The sequence below is a fragment of the Octopus sinensis genome, linkage group LG25, assembly GCF_006345805.1.
Source record: "Octopus sinensis linkage group LG25, ASM634580v1, whole genome shotgun sequence".
Lineage (NCBI taxonomy): Eukaryota > Metazoa > Mollusca > Cephalopoda > Octopoda > Octopodidae > Octopus > Octopus sinensis.
In genome coordinates, this window is record NC_043021.1 from 23,331,387 (window position 1) to 23,352,910 (window position 21,524).

The 21,524-nt window shown below is 37.6% G+C and overlaps 1 protein-coding gene across 9 annotated transcripts in view; it reads right to left on the bottom strand.

Moving 5' to 3' along the window:
* Positions 1-7,397: 7,397 nt before the first annotated feature.
* Positions 7,398-21,524, bottom strand: part of LOC115224387 (insulin-like growth factor-binding protein complex acid labile subunit) — a 56,528-nt gene continuing 42,401 nt past the window's right edge. For all 9 annotated transcript variants that reach the window (XM_036513344.1, XM_036513341.1, XM_036513340.1 and 6 more), the window contains 6 exons: positions 20,204-20,275; positions 16,480-16,637; positions 11,715-11,803; positions 9,583-9,766; positions 8,533-8,615; positions 7,398-7,491 (listed from right to left, as the gene is read on the bottom strand). In XM_036513344.1, the coding sequence (XP_036369237.1) occupies positions 7,435-7,491; positions 8,533-8,615; positions 9,583-9,766; positions 11,715-11,803; positions 16,480-16,637; positions 20,204-20,275 (643 nt within the window). In that variant the 3' untranslated portion in view covers positions 7,398-7,434. The remainder of the gene's footprint in view (positions 7,492-8,532; positions 8,616-9,582; positions 9,767-11,714; positions 11,804-16,479; positions 16,638-20,203; positions 20,276-21,524) is intronic.

The window sequence follows — 21,524 nt, forward strand, 5'->3', positions numbered from 1 at the left end:
AAAACTATAGACCCATAACCTGCTTAACAACTATGTACAAAACACTAACATCTGTCCTGACGGAATATACCTATAGTTTTTTAACAGACAGCAGCATATTCCCTAATGAACAGAAAGGATGTAAACGTGGATCCTACGGCTGTAAAGACCAACTACTCATCAATAAGATGATCTTAGAAGATTGTCACAAACGACACAAAAACTTATCAATAGCCTGGATAGACTATAAAAAGGCTTTTGATAGCCTACCACATAGCTGGATTAGGAAATGCCTTGAAATGTATAAGATAGCACCAACTCTGCGAAACTTCTTGACTGTAAGTATGAGATCATGGAGAACCACACTAACTCTGAACAGTGACAGTGAATCCCTAAATGCTGGTGATGTAAAAATTTCGTGTGGCATTTTCCAGGGTGACTCACTGTCACCACTCCTCTTTTGTTTATCCTTAATACCTCTCTCAAAGCTGCTCAATGATGCGCAGTACGGGTATAAAATGTTTGATAAAAATATAAATCATCTCGTTTACATGGATGATTTAAAGCTTTTTGCAAAAAATGATCAACAACTCAAGGGCTTACTAGCGATAGTCAAACAATTCAGTGACGACATCAGAATGCAATTCGGCCTCGATAAATGTGCAAAGGCTACCTTTATCAAAGGAAAAATGACAGAAACATCTAACGTTAACCTTGACCAACAGAATGTCATAAAAGAACTAGACCCAGCGGAGAGCTACAAGTACCTAGGGATAATTGAAGGGAACGGAATAAGGCATTCAGAGATGAAGGAAAGGATCAGGAGAGAATGCTATCGAAGAGTGAGAGCAATACTCAAGACAGAGCTGAATGCAAGAAACAGGATCGAAGCAATCAATGCATTAGCTATACCAGTCGTGACTTACAGTTTCAATATTGTTAACTGGTCAATTACTGAAATATGTCAGCTCGACAGAAAAATAAGGAAACTGTTGACAATGCATAGAATGCACCACCCTAAGGCAGATACAGAACGACTCTATCTGCCAAGAAAAGAGGGAGGCCGTGGTCTTTTGCAACTGGCAATAACAATGAAGATTGCTACAATTGGCCTAGACACCTACCTGAAAAACTCTGAGGACTGGATGCTAAAACTTGTCTCAAAACATGAAAACAAGAAAGCATCATACTCAGTCACAAAACAGGCAAAGGAATATCTAAGTGAATTCCGAATACAACCAATTTCGGAATTAGAGATAGATATACAAGAAACAAGCACAGAAAAAGCTAGGCGCATGAAAACCCGTGCCAAAACTGCGGCCTTAGATATTCTGAATAATAAATGGCAAGAAAAACCTCTCTATGGCAAATACCCAAAGAGAGCGAATAATGCAGATATCGACAAAGCCCTGACCCATCAATGGCTAATGGCCTCTGGCTTAAAATCTGAAACAGAGGGGTTTATCATAGCAGCTCAAGATCAATGCCTCCCAACAAGAAACTACCAGGCCAACATATTAAAGATCAGAAGCAGTCCAACGTGTCGTGTATGCAAGCAACAAAATGAAACCATTGACCATGTGGTCTCCAAGTGCAGTCTTCTAGCGCCTACAGAGTATCTCAACAGGCACGATAGAGCTGCACAATATATTCACTGGGTAATCTGTAAAAACCTGGATTTGCCCCATGAAAAAAACTGGTGGGAACACAAACCACCCCAGTGCTTGAAAATGACCACATCTCACTCCTCTGGAACTTCACCATTCAAACTGACAGGAAGATAGATGCAAATAGGCCAGACATCATATTGATAAACTTCAAACAAAGAACATGCCTCCTCATTGATATGACTGTCCCAATCGATATAAACGTATCTGTCAAGACCTACCAAAAACTGAGCAAATATAAAGATCTTGAAATAGAAATCAGCAAAATGTGGAAGCTGAAGACTAAAACAATACCTGTTGTCATAGGTGCCCTGGGAATGATAGCAAAAGGGGCTGATAGCTACCTAACTCAGATACCAGGAAACCCAAAAATGGCAGAAGTTCAAAAGATAGTGCTCATGGGAACTGCTCATATCCTACGCAAAATACTCTCTATGTAATCTCAAGGTTTAAAACAAACATAATTTTCGGTTTAAAAAAAAAAAAAAAAAAAAAACTTTTTTTTTTAGACATTCATTAGTACAACATCCCCACCCCCCAAATATATGGCACACTAGGCATAACAACAACATGAACTTCCAACCCTGTTGTCTCTTGAGGTCTCTGGGTGAGACTTGGAGCCAACTTGTACAAATATAAAGCAAAAGTCAAACATAGAATAATAATAATAATAATAATAATAATAATGATGATGATAATAATAATAATAATAATATTAATAGTAGTAATAATAATAATAATAATAATAATAATAATAATAATAATAATAATAATAATAATAATAATAATAATAATAATAATAATAGTAATAATAATGATAACTTCTACTAAAGGCAGAAGGCCTGAAATTTGGCGAAGGATGATTAGTCAATTACAATGACCCCAGTGTTTCACTGATAGTTAATTTATTGACCCTGAAAGGATGAAAGTCAAAGTCTACCTTGGTGGAATTTGAACTCAGAACATAAAGGTGAATAAAATGCTGCTATGCATTTTGTCCAATGTGCTAATGTTTCTGCCAACTTGCCGCCTGTTTTTCTTTTAATATCCTCAAACAACCAAATAATCAAAAACTCACACCCTTAAGAGAGAACATTTATATATATATATACACTTCTTTAACTCCCAAGAAAGAATATATATATTTTCAAAAATCAAAAGGAAAACAAACAAAAGAAAAACAAACATGACTAACTTGCAGGCCTGCAACAGACGAAATTGGTCTGATAACGAAATTGATGTTTTAATAAACACTTGGTTCTCTCTTTCCCAAACAGAAAATCTAAATGTTTTGTGTTTGAATGAGATTGCCGAAAAAACATCACAAGTGGTCAACACACGATCCGTCAAACAGATTCATAGCAAACTGAAACATATCGAAGTATCTTTCAAACTGACAAAAGGCCATTATGAAAAGCTTCTTCATATTTTCACAGTTCAAGAACAGCAACAGCTAGAAAATCAGCAGCCACAACAACAACAACAACAGAATGAGCCACTCCTGGTTCCCAGCACAATGGCTGACCCTGACATCGGTCAGGCACAACAACAACAACAACAGCCACAGCAACAAGAACAACAGCCACTCCTCAACTCTAGCTTACTAGACGATTCACTAAATGCCAGTATCTTTTCACCGCTCTCACAGCAACCACCACAATTATCATCATCATCATCACCACCGCTGCCACCATCGTCTTCTATCACCAAAAATACCAACAGAAAACCAAATAAGAAACCACTGCCCTCTTCCCCCACATCACCACCTCAATACTACTGCAGTAACAAAAACTTAAAGAAACATAGGAAGCAGAATGCGCCCCCCACGGCTCAAACAAGAAATCCCCAAATATGCCGCTATTCACTGCGCCAGAGAGTCTGCACAAATAGTGACTGCATCTTCACGCATCTACCCGGCACTAGACGCACTACCGGCCAAGGCCAAAGCACGCATCCCACAATAACATCAACACCACCAATAGTAAATCGAAATTCAAAACACACACAACTCGGAGTCCCAAAATCTGCCGGTATTCCCAACGTGAGAGAACATGTCTACTGAGTGACTGTCCCTTCACTCATCTTCCAGGGACCCGACGCACAAACAGAAACGGGGCTTCAAGCCAACACACAACCTGAATAACAATAAAAATAGAAACACCCCATGCTGCAGTAATGCTGGTCCAGTCTTTTCAGGAAGACACAAAACACAACACAAAAGTGGAAACTACAACCCTATCCAACAGTGCAACCACACCTCCAGCCAAAAACTGCTCCCTAAGCAAGAAAATTCTTTTTTAGCCATGTTGAACATGGCAAAAGAGATACACAAAAACATTCTAGCCATCACTCAACACCATCCTATGCTATTACCCCAGTGCACCAATTCCCCACATTGCTGCCACTAACACACACAAAATCCAAGCCCCTGCAACAGTCAAAACCAGCCACTACACTAACCTCCACATTCCTACTCAATGCACAAGGTGTCAGCCCTTCCATCAATGCACAAAAATGGAAGGTCCAATTCATTGAAGACTGGGTTGGTAACCATTCACACACATCCCTTTCTTCATTCTCACTGAGACCCACCTTGACAACTCCCACTTGGAAGCCGAAGTGAGAGTGAAGAATTTCACAACCATCCGCGCGGATCGTATCGGCAGGAGGAAGGGTGGAACTGCCATTTTCCTGCATGATTCATTTACGGCAGATGGAAATAGTATATTCTCCAACGGCTACTGTGAATCAGTCACCGTGCACAACAAAGCCAATGACCTGACAGTAATTGGGCTCTATAGGCCGCCCCAAACACCCATACTGTGCTTTAAAGAATGCCTCAACAGCATTAAGTGCTTTATTCAACAGTGCCATTCTAGCAACATACTCATGATGGGAAACTTTAATCTACCCTGTGTTGACTGGACTACAAACTGTTTGAAACCAAGCACTCCCGCCTCAACCGCTGACAAAGAAGCAGCAGAGTCACTTTTCGACTTTACGAATGAGTTTTTCTTGTCCCAACTTGTCCTTGCACCAACAAGACATCAGAACATTTTGGACCTAGTGTTTAGTAACCACACTAACACTATACATAACGTTACAGTGGAAAAAACCCTTCTTTCAGACCATGACATGGTTCTCTGTAACATGAAATTCCACCAGCCGAAAGCTAATCCTAGTGACCTTCCTCCAGCCCACCCATTTGATAACATGGATCTCCATAAAGCCAACTGGGATGCAATCAGGAACGAGCTATCAAATGTTGACTGGTCCTTTACACATACACACATCTCCACCAACCATAAAACATCTTGGCAGATCTTTGTAGACACCGTCACAGACATATGTGCAAAACACTCCCCACCAAGACCTGTGAACAAAAAGTGCAGAATCCCCCAAAACAGAAAAACCATTATCAGAAAAATAAAAAGAACAAACAAAAAAATTAACAAACTAAAGTACTGCCAACAGCAACACACACATTCGACGGCTATCGCACTGCTTGAATCCAAAAATAACCTCCAACAATGCATGAAGACTCTCATCAATAACCAAAGATCAGCTGAGGAGAAGTGGGCCATTGAAAAAATCAAACTCAACCCCAAAGTGTTCTTTTCATTTGCGAGGAACGCAGGGTCACTGTCTCCACTGTAGGCCCTCTAATTGACGAAACTGGCACTCTCCAAGATAATGCCAAATCCATGGCCGAGATACTGCAGAAACAATACTGCTCTGTTTTCAGCAATCCTGATATGGCCGATCTGGGCTGTATCAGTGATGTCAACCCCCAACACACTATATCGGACATAACGTTTAGTGCCCCTGATGTCTTAGCGGCGATAAACGAAATAAAACACAATTCAGCAGTAGGCCCCGATAGGTTCCCTGCTTGTGTCCTGAAGGTGTGTCGACACCAACTTGCATCTCCCCTTGCTAATCTGTGGAGAAACTCACTGGATGCTGGCTATATTCCAAAAAACCTTCTGTCCCAGTCTGTTGTCCCAGTTTTCAAAAAGGGAAACAAGTCCCTTGCAGTGAATTACCGTCCGATCTCACTCACCTCTCATATCATCAAGGTATTTGAGAGGGTGGTGAGATCTCGAATAACCCAATTTCTGGAAAGCAACAGACGGCTGATCTCCAACCAACATGGGTTCCGTAATGGAAGGGACTGCCTAACGCAGCTCCTGCATCACTTTGAGGACATTTTGAGAGCTTTGGGAGAGGGCTCCAACACCGATGTCATCTACCTTGATTTCAGTAAGGCCTTCGACAGGGTCGATCACAAGATCCTATTGAAAAAACTATCCAACATTGGTGTCTCTGGAAAGTTACTGAAATGGATTAAGTGTTTCCTGACAGACAGATCTCAACATGTTGTAGTTGAAGGGGTAAAATCAAGCCCAGCCAAAGTCAGTAGTGGCGTTCCGCAAGGCACTGTGCTGGGCCCACTTCTTTTCATCATTTACATTAATGACATTAATGACATCATCAAGCACAGCAACATAAAAATCTTTGCAGATGACTCCAAGCTACAGAAGGTCATAAATGAGGTGAGTGACCGGACATGCCTTCAGTCAGATCTACTGGCTGTTATCCAATGGGCAGAAAAAAACAATATGCTGCTGAACGAGGATAAATTTGAGCTAATCCACTTTGGAAAAGAGGATGCCCTGAAACTCCCATACTCCCTTCCTTCAGGTGAAACTCTCGCGGCGTCCAACAACATCAGAGACTTGGGAGTAATTGTGGACAACAGCGTAAGCTGGGCCACTCATATAAACACCAAAGTTGACATGGCCCGCAGAATGTGTTCCTGGATTCTCAGAACTTTCCAGTCGAGAGATATCCACACCATTATCCTTCTCTTCTCCACTTTTGCCCGACCCCACCTTGAATACTGTTGTCCACTGTGGTCTCCCCACACAATACAAGGTATCATAAAAGTTGAAGCACCTCAAAGGGCAATCACAAAAAATAGATGGCATGACAGGCCTCGACTATTGGGGTCGACTAGAAAAGCTAAAACTCTATTCTCTCCAACGTCGTCGTGAGCGCTACATCATCTGCATGATGTGGAAAATATTCCATCAGCATTGCCCAAATGATGTTGGCATCACCTTTAAGGTACATCCAAGGCTTGGGCCCCGTGCCATCCGCCAAAACAAAAATCGCACTCTCATCTCATAACAACAATACGGCACAATTATTTCACCTCAATTGGCCCCGCTCTCTTTAACATTACACCAAAACACATTAAAACAGAAACTGACCCTATAGGGTTCAAGAAGTCTTTGGACAGATTCCTTCAAGAAATCCCGGATAAACCCCCTACACCCCGGATATGTCTCTGTAAACAATAACTCTCTACTTGAGTGGGCCATAGTGCCCAAATTCTGACTTGAAAGACTTCACCAGGTGGTGCTATTAAGTTAGACATGGCCTGGGCCAATAATGGCCGAAACCTATCAAAAGTATATACATATATATATTTATATATATATATATATATATATATATATATATATATATATATATATATATATATATATATATATACATATATATATATACAGTTCTCTCTGTATCTTTATATGGGTTTGTTTGTCCTTTGTATAATAAAACATGGATAAAACACTTAAACATTTCATTGAATGTATGAATTAGTATATTGTGGGTCACAAGTACAACACTGTTGACTATTGTGACGTATAGTACATGCGATAAAATCGAATGTTTGGAACAAAAGCAAATAAATTTGAATAAATGTGTTAGAAGCATTTGCTTACCCACAGTCTTCAACTCTAAATGTTCCCGTCACGGTTGAAAGGTCATGCTCAATCTGCAAAAGCCGGATGTATATATATATATATATATATATACATACATTAAATGAAAGAAACTGAGTTTGATTTAAAAGCGTTGAGATGTATTGAAAAATAAAGAAAAAATCTTATTCTGAAACGCAGGATAATGCTAATGATATAACGTGAACCGCATGAAATATCCATAATTTGCAGATAAATCTGTCGTCAGCCAGCTATGTGACTACACCTCACACCCCTGTGATTACGCTTCAAGTGCTTTACCATTAAGCTAAACTGCGCGAACGACAAATACTTCTGCAAAGTTAGGCTATATACATCTAGCTTTATAAGACGCGTAATCTGGCCGCCGACAGAGTTTTCGGCAACAGGTGAATACGTTATCCTGTTCATGCTATACTATTAGCATTATCCTGCGTTTGAGAATATAATTATGTATAAATATATTAGCTTGACACTCGGTAAAGTGGGGAAATGAGAGGGTTTTTAATGTTCCGAGCATATCTCTTTTTCAGAAAGGAAAATGAAAATGTTGAGAAGAAAAATATTACCAAAAGGAAGTGTGTGATTACATATGTTCTTATGTGTGTGTGTGTATGTGTGTGTGTGTGTGTGAGTGTGTGTGTGTGTGTGTGTTTGTGTGTGTCTGTGTCTGTGTCTGTGTGTGTCTGTGTGTGTCTGTGTGTAAACACAAGATTAGTGAATATTTGAGTAGGATTTTATTTACTGTCAGAATCGGAAATTATAAGACGGAATATATAAAGACAAAATAGTGGATAGAACAGTCTTTTTATTGACCAGCAAAAATTCAGTAAGTTAAAAAAGAAAGTTTTATGTAATAGTTTACTATCAGTAAATGGAGTTGATTGTCTGAATTTCATGAAACCTCACTATTTATTTGACGTTTCACATTTCTTCTATAAAATATGCATGGGTGTGTGTATGTGTGCGTGTGAGTGTGTATGTGTATGCATGTGTGCGCATGTTCAGTGCATATGTGTGCGCGCACGCGCGTCTGTGTACGGAGAAAGAGAGAGAGAGGGCAGATATCTACTCACGGCTCTTGATATGTTCTCAGCAGGGATTTTATATTCGTTGAACTTTTTAAAAATCAAACGAAATACGAGGGATTTGGTCCATCCTATGGATTGATATAGAAAATAATCGCTGCGTTTATAAATGAGACACACGTCATAGATGCACATAAAACCCACATACGTAGATAAAAATATACATTTATAATCACATATACACTTAAAATACTATATATATATATATATATATATATATATATATATATATTATTCTTATTCTACCTATTATATACGTTTTTATTATTATTATTATTTGCAATTTACTTAAGCATTGACATTTAATTGTTATTTATTTTTTATATTTCTATTATATGTAATTTTCTAGATGGTATAATTTAATTGTTCATTTTGAATTGATAAAAGCTGTTTTTTTTTATTTTAATTTTTTATATATATCTTATATTGTGTGAAATTTGATTTAGTATTTCTAAATTTAATTTTTCCCTTGTAAGTTTGGATTTTATTCACTCAAATAATAATAATTATATATATATATATATATATATATATATATACACTTATCATTCCCTTTCTTCCTGTCGCTCTCTTCGTGTATCGGCTATCAATGCCTGCACGTGGATGATTGGTTCCATACATCGTTAGGACCTTTCTTGACTTCCTGTCCAACTCCTTTAGCTTCTCCTCCGTCCACTTCAGTTTTCCAGCATCATTCCGAACTACTGCGACTGCGTGCGAGTTTATCGCCGAAATTATGTTCCAGGCATTCAGCTTTCTAACCAATATTTTGCTCACTCGCCAAAAGTGCTCTCTTTTACTCTTTTCCTTCATGTCGTGGTGTTTGATTCCATCTGTGAGTGTGTGTGTGTGTTAGAGAGAGAGAGAGGGGGGGAGAGGGAGAGAGGGAGAGAGAGCATTGCAAACAGTATATATATACACACACGTAAACACACATCAAAATATTTTCCCGTATATTAATTACTATAAAATATTCTTATTAACTATCAATTTGTAATAAACTTGTTAGTGTTATATTAGACAATAAATAACACTTACCAATGAAATCATTCTTGTTACATAAGTGTCCGACGCAACAACCAGTACAAGACGTGCCATTCGTCCGTTTATTGCATGTAAGGGTATTGTTTCTCATAGCTTCAACACATTTTCTGTATGTGCTGCAGGACCTTTCAGTCTTCAGTTTAGCACCGTTCATTGATATTGCGAATCGGCATACAGGCTGTAATAATAGATATGAAAATTATACACTACAACAACAATATTTATTAGGACGATTACTGCTAATTACAGCAACAACAACAGAAACAACACCACTGGGGATGTTTACCATGCAAGAAAGTTTAATCATTGCTTTAAAATACCCAAAAGCAATAAATGAAACCGTAAAAGAGTTGACGATTTGTTGAAAGTTAAAAGCATAAGTAAAAGTTATTGCTATTTAGTATTCAAAAATCATGTTTTAAATGCTTACAGTGTCCAAAGCTCTCTGATCATATGTAGATATGGACATCGGATCACGGTCTTTAGCAAAACCGCATCGCACTGTCACCCGTCACCAAACTTAAAATAGGTCAAATTATCCCAATAAAGATGTATCAATTCTCTAAAATTTCTTCTTACTGGAGGAATGCTCAAGAGGAATTTTTCATATAAAATTTACGGAAAATCATGCGTACAAAACTCACCAAAAAGAGAAACTAATATGCCTTTACCCAAAGATGAAAATGAAATATAATTGTCAGATTGAACTCCTCAGTCCAAGCAAATAAAACAGAAAATACATAAAACGAACACAAGAGAAACTTCGTTTTATTTTGCAAGTATATTTTATATGAAAATACGGTATATTAGTATAAAATTTGGAGAGAAAACAACCAAGGTCTTGTTAACTTAATAAGGGACATTCTGAAAACGAAAAATATCAGAAATGGAGAAGAATATTTAAAGAAAAGAATCCATCACGAAAACGCAATTAATAATCGCAAACACCTAACAATAATAAAAGCAATGAAAATGTAGACATTGAAGTTAGAAATAAGATTTGCATTGCCTTAGTTTGAAATTGAAACTTGTTTCTTCCAATGTTGGAAAAGTTTTAGAAAGGAAATTGGATCTCCCAAACTGAGTGAGGATGTCATGAAGACATAACCAATGATAGTGTCCGAAGGCTGGCGTCTTCAAAAGAGCCAATGGAGTCGGTGATTGCAAATGAATGAATCGTTAAATAAACTAACTCAGCTTCAGGAAAACAGAAAGGTCTGAGATCAAAACAGACAATAAAACAGGCAACAGATAGCAGCCATGCTCTTATGTCACGCTCTATTCTCCTATATTCTCGTAATGTGAAGCATTGATCTGTGACATTGCCGGTGTCTTTTATTGTTTCTCTTGTGTTTCTTTCACCAATGTACAACTGTGTATTCAGAGATATGTCTGACAATTTTAATTTGTGTTTTAGCTGCGTTTTAAAGTTATAGGTTTTACCTTTCTGTGAAACAATATGACCCCCACCTATTATGTTCTGGAGAGCTTATTGTACTACTTGATGTGAGGGAAGATTTAATCTGTTTCGAATATTTCATAACCTCGTATATCAAACAACCTATTTTGCTATGGCCACCAGACGAAAGAAAACTGTCATTTGCTTCTTAACTTATTCAATCCGCTCCCTGTAATGTTTGCGAACTGGTAGGGCCAGGTCCGACTTCCAGTTACCCCTCTAAGTTTAGTGACCCGAGGTCATTCGACAAGGAACCTTGATTCCAAGTTGACTTCTGGCCACATACATTCATACATCCTACTCTAAGGACAGCCATGTTTGTCGGAGAAAGGTCACTCTAAGTTCGTGTGTTCGTTTCTTGAATAGGGATTCCTGGACAGGGTAGAACGTTGCGTCCTTGAACAAGGCACTTCATTTCACTTTGTCCCAGTCTAATCAAGTGAAATGTGTCCCAACCTAGTGATGTTCATCTATTTCTCTCTTCAATCGTCACATCCTTCTCGTCCCATTGAGTCATGAATAAGAAGATCGACAGGGTGTGTGTATGTCTACGCAGGCGCATAAAAAAACTAGCGAAAGCATAGTACAATCTATGTGGCTTAATGGCTTTCGAGTGACGGTTGTGGATATATTTTAACGAAAAGGAGAAAGTAATATTCCAGTTTACCTCTGTTCCTGGACAGCTTGTCACTTCTTCATTGCATATGATTCCTGAACATGTTTGACACTGTAAATTCCGTTGAAATAACGAGTAATCTACAGAATACAAGTAATATCTGTATTTATGAACCAAATAATGCAATGCATAGCAATAACAAGAAATATTTTCTTTCAGATGTAAAAACAAATGTATGCGTGTTAGTATTGAAATCAATACATGTTAGACATATAAAGCAAATTATTAACAAAGACTATAAACCTATTTTCATGTTCATTCGGAAACGTTTCAATAATGTCACAAATTCAACTGAGAGAAGCATGAAAGCCACTTGTTGTCCTTTTAGTATTCTGATGTAACAAACACGTGAAAATCGTTGAACAAGTCAAATAAAGGGATTAAATTTGTAAGTTGCAACCATTGATGCAGTGGGAACCTCCTAATGAGAGATCTCATTTAAGTTATGCTGCAATGTCATATAGAATGTGAAGAAGGCCATAATATGTGAAGTGAGCAAAACAATATTTGGATAAACAATAAAAATTATGATCACTAATATTGTGCTTTTTCCAATATACACACATTTATGTATGTATGTATGTATGTATGTATGTAAGTATGTATGAATGTATGCATGTATGTATGTAAGTATTATGTATGTATGTATGTATGTTTGTATTATGTATGTATGTATGTATGTATGTAAAGGTTTTAGTTGCCAATCCTGTAAAATACATTGTAGATATTTAGCTGGGCTAAAAAGTCACATTCGATCACAGCACCAGTAACAGTTAAGCTTCGTCCAATGGCCATACTCGGTAACAAGGGGGCAGCCATAATAATACATGTATGTATTATGTATGTATGTATGTCATTATTCACTGTTATTTCAAGATTTGTTGGCAATAGAGAAGGAGAGAGTTTCTATCCTACACCTACGGCTCCTTCATTGGAATTTCAACAACATCAATATTGCCATCATCTCGGAACTTTCTACCAACATATCCATGCATAGTCTTCTGTTTATAGATACTCATCCGTTCATCTAATGATACGTTGCGGTAGAGTCGTGCGACATCTTTGAGCATGTATTCTGTTATCAGATAAGGAATGTTGCTCAAGGAGCTGCCTTCCAAGTCATATGAATTATGCAAACTTGGTCAAAGGATGCACTTTGACATTTGTGGTTATAAGATGTTACCGAAAGGATATGATACGACATTCAAAGACATTTTGCATCGATGTTAAGCCCCTGCCACCTTGTTTTCGTTTTAAGGAGAGGGGGTCTACTTCACCGTTTATGTGGAAATTATGTGTACTTGTCAGTATTTTCCGGGTTTTCACATAAACAGCTCGGATCTCATCAAGTGTCCAATAAAACAGCCCAAATGTCAGTATGAGTACTTGCACAGCAAACACGTTGTGGGCCAATGTTTTATTGAATGCATAGATTTCTGAGGTCGAAATTTTATTTATTCAGCTGTAATGTTCTTTGTTTATACTTTAATGACACCTGTAAGTTAATGGTACCTGTAAAAAAGCACTTGTTTTTTTACAGGTGCTGTTATGAGATATATTTTCAACCACCCCTAGATATCTGTAACATTCCTCTTCAGATATAGGGGAAACTGTCAGGTCATTGATGGCGATGTTGCTAGTCTGGTTTACATTTTTCGCCCTTTTCACAACCATATAACATTTATCCTGAACAAACGCCAACCCCACATTTTTTGAGAATGTTGTAACTTGGTCAAAGCTCCTTTTCATCTCATCCATATTCTTTGCATAAAGTTTTTAAGTCATCCACAAAGAAACAGCGTTCAATTTTGTAATTTCTGTTTCCTTTTGAACCAATGAGATATCCTTAACATGAATGACATGAGATTTACAGAAAGTATAAACAACATCATAACGAGGTTGTCCCCTTGGAATATGCCTTTGCGATATTGTATTCTGTCAGTGATAATAGTCACTCTTTGTGTTTAATTTCATGATGGTGGCTCACAATGGAATCAGGTCAGCTATGGCTTTGATTATGCCTCACTGGAAATTTACCAAGCTGAATGGCTTCTAGCATCCATGAGTGTGTATGTATGTACGTATGTACGTATGTATGTATGTATGTATGTATGTATGTATGTATGTATGTATGTATGTACGTATGTATGTGTATGTACGTATGTATGTATGTATATCTGTATGTATGTATGTATGTATGTATGTATGTATGTATGTATGTACGTATATATGTATGTATGTATGTCCGTATGTGAAAATGTATGTATGTATGTGTGTGCGTATGTACATACATATACATACTGACTCATATATTTTCTCCAGTGATGTGCTTCATCGGACTCCATTTTAAGTCTGTCATTTGGAACCTTCGCTGTTTATGCCGGATTCTTCTCTGTTGTAAACAATCAAGGCTGGTCTTTGGTTTCAGGATATCTTCCTACTTTCCCCCAACCAATCACAGCAGCCTTCTGAATGATCATGAGCATTGACTGTCTTCCTGGCTAAGCGCTAAATATATACTTTACCTCTCTACTTCGTTTTCTTCCTCTCTCTCCTCCGCAGCATCACTCTTACCAACCCACATCCTCACATTATTTGTCCCTCCGCCCACATTTACACTTTATACACACTTCACACGCTAGACCACAGTTTCTACTTACACATCTCACTTCGGTAGCACAGTTACTCTCTGCACACTTTATTACACACAAAGACAAACACACACCACACACACACATACACACAACTTTGTCCCATTGGATATTCTACATTTGACACACACATACAAATGCATACACACTCGTACATAGACTCATACATATTCCCGCACACTCACTCTTCAAACACATACACACACTCACACACACATACCCATACTCACAAGTGCTGCCCTCACACATTCACTTTTGCACCCAACGTTTTGCTTTGTATCTCTAAACCACTCACTTCTCTCTCTCCCCCTCCTCCTCCTCCTTTTTCCTCCCACTACTGCTTGGCTCCTACTAACAGTTTACCTCCCCTATACGCACACATACCGCACCCTTCTTCTCTCCCTTTCCATTCGTGTTCACTCTTCTTCGAATAAAACCACTTTTGCTCTTCTCTCCTTCTTTCGTCAGCCATTTTCTGTCTCTCACTTAACCCATGTGTACCAACCCTTTGCTTGTACAGTTTACATTATTTGACCTTCATGAAGTGTGCCATCTTTTTCAGACAATTTACATTACTGAATGTTTTGCCTGCATTTTGCCCTTTCTTGTCTTGGTATTTGATCTTCTGAAGCAACTTTTCTCTCTTATTCGATTTTTATCCTATAGATTCTACTGCAACTGTCCATGTCACGTCTTGCTGACTTTACAGTGTTCCCAGAGCATTGAACAGCAGTGATGGTGTCTGAATTGTGGTAACCGTCATGAATTATCATGAATACAGGTTTCTCTCTTCCAATATTTAGATGGCTTTCAAGGCGGCAAGCTGGCAGAAACGTTAACACACCGGGCGCAAAGCTTAGCAGTATTTCGTCTGTTTTTTCACGTTCTGTGTTCAAATTCCACAGAGGTCGACTTTGCTTTTATCCTTTCGGGGTAGCAGTTGCGTACTAGGGTCGATCCAATCGACTGGCCCTCTCCCCACCAAATTTCATGCCTTGTGCCTAGAGTAGCAAAGAATATTTAGATGGCTTCCAGTCCGCCATATCAGCTTTTTTCTCAGCTACAACTTTGTGCTCTCTAACGCCTTTGCTTACCAATACACTACGTCTTCCTTAATATAATGGGACATAAAATCGTTATATTTAATACCGACACTCTGTATATCCATCCATCTACCATCTTCAACGCTCATTATTCCTGGGAGGGTCATGAGGACATCTGGTGCCTCAGGTACCTCCTGCATAGGGTACTATCAGAGGCAACTGCCAATAGGCATACTGATTGAATTCTCAAGCATGACCAAATGAGGCTATGGATATTTTCTAGCCATCTCTTTTTGGTCTACCTCTACATTCCCTGCTGTTTTTCATCATTTTAAAGAATCGATCTTGCGATTTTGTCATGTGACATCCTAATCGCATGTCCGCATTACCGGAAATGTAGTGGCACAATACGGAAAAGTACCGACCTGATCTGGAGAGACTCCCTCATCTCCAAGGTACACACTGTGTCGAGTAAAGCTACTCCAGTTTTTTCGGAGGAATCCCATTTCGGCCGCTTCTGTTTGAGATCAGACTCTTTCAGTCGTTAGCCAATATTCATGACAACAGATGAGAATGGGCACGAAACCCAAACTGAAGATAGTGTGTTTGGCTTTGTTACCAAGTTGTCCTCTTCTGGGGATCGAATACTGGAACATTTTTTTGTATCTCGGGAGGGTCATTAAGCCAATAAAAAACACACGTACTGGTTCTATTTCACTTCATTATTCGTCACTTTGTTAACAATTTGTTAACGAATTAACTAAATGAATGTTTGATTAACCGTTTGGTTAACCTATCAACCAGTTATGGTTGTTAGCGACATTTTGTTGTGTGTGTGTGTGTGTGTGTGTGCTGTTGATGGTTTGTGTGATACAGTTGAATCTATAAGTTCGTTGGAGAGAAGATGTGAATGTAAAGCGTGCGAATGGTAAAACGTTTATTCCTCATATCTTTATCTATAGTTTCCCTTTCATAAGACATGATATTGTAAGCTTCAGAGAATAACCCGGATTTTCTTAGTATTAATAATAAAAGAAAAGAAGAAATGAGAATTTTACTTACTTTGACATTGCGAATAATCCAGTATAGGTATTCGTTTCCCTGAGCCTTCAAGACACGTGCCAAAGACAGCAACAGTTCTGTTATAGACTTCTTTAATATACTTAACGAAGGCTGGCAAGTGACATCCACACTTCATAAGCTTATTGTATTCGAGGTAACTGTAATGATAAAGAGAACTCTGAATGCGTTTCAGATCAACAGAGAAATTCCTATGTGATTTGACAAGAAACAAAGATGATAAAATTTGAGCAGGTTTATAAACGCTATGACATTCAGTTTTATAAGTGTTGTTAATAACATCAATATTGCGAAATGGTTTCTAGTAGAAAGTGGAAGCACTAAGGTTCTATTCTCGTTTAGCTTAGATATTGAATAATAAAGTACCTTTAAATAAGATTACTAGCCACTTGAAACGATTCTATTTTATTGTAGTTTAGGGACATTTTAGTGTCGGGAATTTGGTGGTAGGGATCTTGCGCCGCTTTATCTGAGAAAACTCATTTAGACGGGCGGCTTTGGCGCTAAGAAGGTCGTGTTTATTCTATGTAGCAACTGGTTTTAAAACTAGAGACGTACCAGCGCAGAAACTGAGAGATTACAGTGTTGTACATTTTATAGCTTCAGCGGTACAGACATGTATAGTAATACTCCTAATTAAGAAGGGGAAAATTAATATTCAATTTTGATATATCAATTTGAATATTTTCAGTCAATAATAAATCTCAATGTTGCTAACCACAAAGGGTGGGTGTTACTATAGCTTTTAACCCCAGGAGATCATCGTCAGCGCAGGGTATTCACCGGTTTACGATCGTAAACCGGTGATTACCGTGCGTTGACAAGAGGCAAATACCTCGAAACTGCGGTCCGTGCGTATCACTTAGGCTTATGAGAGAGGGATGACCTCCCTTTGCAAATACCATAAGGGCACATATAGTGTGCCTAAAGCCAGTTGGAGACGATGATCTCCTGGGGCTACAAGCTACAGTAACACCCACCGTCAGTGGTTAGCCATATTGAGATGGCTATTATACAATATTTTCAGTGTTTTTAAAAAAGAGCAACAGCAAGAACAACAGCAACAACATCAACAAAAATACAACGAAAACAACAACAACAACAACAACAACAATAATAATAATAATAATTAAACAATCATGACTATTTGAAGTGAGAAATAGAAGGTTGTTGACAATGAAGAGAGTAGAGGTGATACCAGTAGTAATTGGTACATTTGGAAGTATTAGCACTCAACTCCCAGCATGACTGAAAACAATTGGTACAAGTGTGAAGGTAGAACACCTAAAAGAAATCAGTATTGCTTGGAACGCAAGAATTCTTCGTAGGGTTCTTGAAGTATAAACAGTAAACAAGTAACACTTTCCATCAAACCCAGAAAAGTAAGCTGTGAGTTTTCATATGATGATGATGATGATGATGATGATGATGATGATGATGATTATGATGGTGATGATTATGATGGTGATGGTGATGATAATGATGATGATGATGATTATGATGGTGATGATTATGATGATGATGGTTGTGATGATGATGATATGATGATGATGATGATGATAATGATGATGATAATGATGATGATGATGATGATGATGATGGTGATGAGGAGGAGGAGGAGGAGGGGAGGGGGAGGAGGAGGAGGAGGAAGAGTAGGATAATCCAAAGTGCTTAGGAGAAGAGAAAAGAAGACCTTCTTTAAATGAGAATGCATGGACAGTTTGAAAGGAATAAACAGGATGTTAAGGATAATACAGCATCGTGGGCATGGCTTGAGCGAAGTGATTTGAAGCGTACCACTGAAAGCCTGATCATTGTTGCATAAGACCAGGCTCTCGCTGCCTCATTGGTCTGTCTCATTTGCTGTGTATTGACCAAAACCAAATAATCCATTGATGAGGAGGTCATCCGATAATCCCTAAAGCCAAAAACCTCTCAGTTCAATTGTCTTATGTCTGAGTAGAAATTAGAGGGAAAATGAATGAAAGAAGGTTTAAGCTTCTCATTTGACCCTTCACATGCAATCATAGACATCTTCATACACATTCAAGCATGAATATGGTAGTAGAAAGTAAAGTTAGAGTTACAGAGAGAGAGAGAGAGAGAGAGAGAGAGAGGGGGGGTATGAATGTAAGCCATTGCCACCATTCTGTACTACATACTGCAGTAAATTTATTAGAGAGGAGAAATGAGAAAATGATAATTGAAAATAACAGATACCAAATAAAATTAGGTAGGATGTGGTTAGAGAATATATAAATGGCATACTAGATTTAGAGGATATTCTAGATATAGATGATATGCTATGATAGATTTTGATGATATGTTTGAAGAGATGACATACAAGATATGGATAAATCTACTAAATATAGCTAACCTGCAATATAGAGATTACCAGCTACAAGATATAAGTGGCATACGAGCTACTGTTGGCAAACGGTATTGTCATATAAGTGCTGTGGCGAAAGTTGATAGGTATTGCGAAGCTGCGAAATATTGCTGAGTAAAATACCAGTTATATTTGACATGAGAGATTTAGCTTTATAAGCATTCTAAATATAAGTGGAAATTATAGCAGATATATCTGAAATTGTAGGTATTGGAAATATTTTCTCTCCTCGCACTTCCTTTATTGAATATGATTTTCAGAAGAGAATATTCTGAACCTTTTAGGAATTTTGCTACATCGTAATGCAATTCTATAATGTTCTGATAAATACAATTTTGAAATAGATCTGCTTGTATACCTCCCAACCTCTAATACTGCGCAAACGTTGTTAGTTTTACTACTACTATTGTCTCCCTTAAAGGTTCTCCATTCCAAGCAGTGTGGTTAAGCTTTAATAGGGATAGGATTGTGTTAAATTTCCCTCTTTCTTTACCTCTCCACACACACGTGTATATATACATGTGTGTGTGTGTGTGTGTGTGTGTGTATTAACACAGAAGAATGGAGATATCATACACATTGAATCAGATTGGCAAATCACAAAATCTTGCGATACAGTAATACTGCGTATTAATCGGCCCTTTAGTTACAGGGTGTTCTCTTTTCATGTTCTGAGTTCAAAATTTGGAGGACGATTTTGCCTTTCATCTTTTTGGGGTCGATGAATTAAGTACCAGCCGAGCACTAGGGTGGATGTAATCGACAAGCCCCCAGCCACAAAATTGCAGGCCTTGTGCTTATCGTAGAAAGAATATTTTAGCCCCTTGATTACCAAATTACCAAATGGCTTCGTGGTAGAAAAACAGAGGCAAATACAGCAATCATCAGAAATATTTGAATGGAATTTTTGTGGTTCTTCTTCCTTCTGATAACTCCGTTGTCATAAGGATATAATAAGTAATAACAATATATATATATGTGTGTGTGTGTGTATGCTTATATATGCACATACGCATACACACACAGGAAAATTTATATATGTGTGCATGAAGGTTTGTATGTAGGCCACTCTCTCGACTCCAGTTAATTATGAGTATTTATAAACATGGGGTAAACTAGATCAAACCAACCTTCTGATATTTGAACATAATCTTTTCGATAATAAAACACAGTGCTCGGAAATCATGTTGATCCACTGAAATTTAAATCAACTCATTGTTGTTTATTACCAACAACATTTAACGAGGAATTGAGAATTTTATGACCTCATTTTATTATTTTCATTTTCCTATAACCCAAAAGAACTTGTTTGCTTACATTTTAACTATGCTGGGAAGGAATAAGAAAGCGCCATCTTCATATTTTTCTATTGGGTTGCTGTTCAAATATCTGAAAAAGAGACAAATATTACACACTTTAAAATAAGTAAAAGTAAATAAATATGTTTTTCCTGTTCAGTACTAAATTGCGTTTCAGTCAACATTAACAGGGTAAATGCTGATATTACACACTATAATTGTTTATTTCGCTTTATAGTTCTGTGGGAAGTGTTGTTTGAACAAGAATAGGTTCCTTCAATCTAACTTAATTATCCTAAAAGAAAACCTAATAACAAAACAGCAAAAGACGGAAGGGAATAAAATACAAAAATAAAAAAAATAATAAGGAGACTTTCTTATGTGCACAATATGGGTTTTAGTCAACATTCTCATCTATGGTAGAAATATCATCCTCCATACAGGCAAGGTTCTGTGGCAGGAAAATTACATCTCACATCCATGGATTCTTTAGTCCAACTGTGTGGCACCTTGGACAAATAACATTAACTATAACCTTGGGTCAACTAAGCGTTGTGAGTGAATTTGCAGCAGGAAACTGTGTGGATTCCCTTCGTATATATATATATATATATATATTATATATATATATATATATGCGTGTGCTTGTCTTTGTGTTTATCCCCACCAACGCTTGATAACCAATATTGGTTTGTTTACATCCCCCGTAACTTAGTGATTCCTCAAAAGGTATCCGACTGATTAAGTGCCAGATTTTAAAAATTCAGTACTAAGGATGATTTGTTCGAGTAAACGCTTGAAGGTAGTACTCCAGCATGGCCGCAAACTGAAACAAGGAATAGTAAAAGTACATACTCCAGTAGCAGTGTAATTGATAAAAAAAGGCTTTCAAAAAAATAGAATATTAATTATTGCAATAACATTGACCATCTTCAGACCAGTGCATAACTATCAGAATCCTATTCAAAGTTCATAAAACAATGGTCACCTTTTGGTAGAAGATATATACTAGGTACCTATAAAATGACTTTACAATTTGAACACTTCGGAAGACAATGAAGAACAAGGATAGCTCATCAAACTTTATTGGAAATCATTGGCAAACAAATATCAGAAGCATTAGAACACTTCGACGTGGATTTAATTGTTACCAATTCTACGTCGCTAAAAGCCACACTGCTTTTTTCTTGGTTGATTTTTATAACGGGATTTTTACTAAAAGAGTCTTCCCCATGAAGACGTTCTTTTAAATTTGATTAATCTACACATTTCCTTTGGAAATAACTGAGATATTTTGATTCAAAGTCACTTTTTTGCCTTACGCTGCCATTTTTTACCTC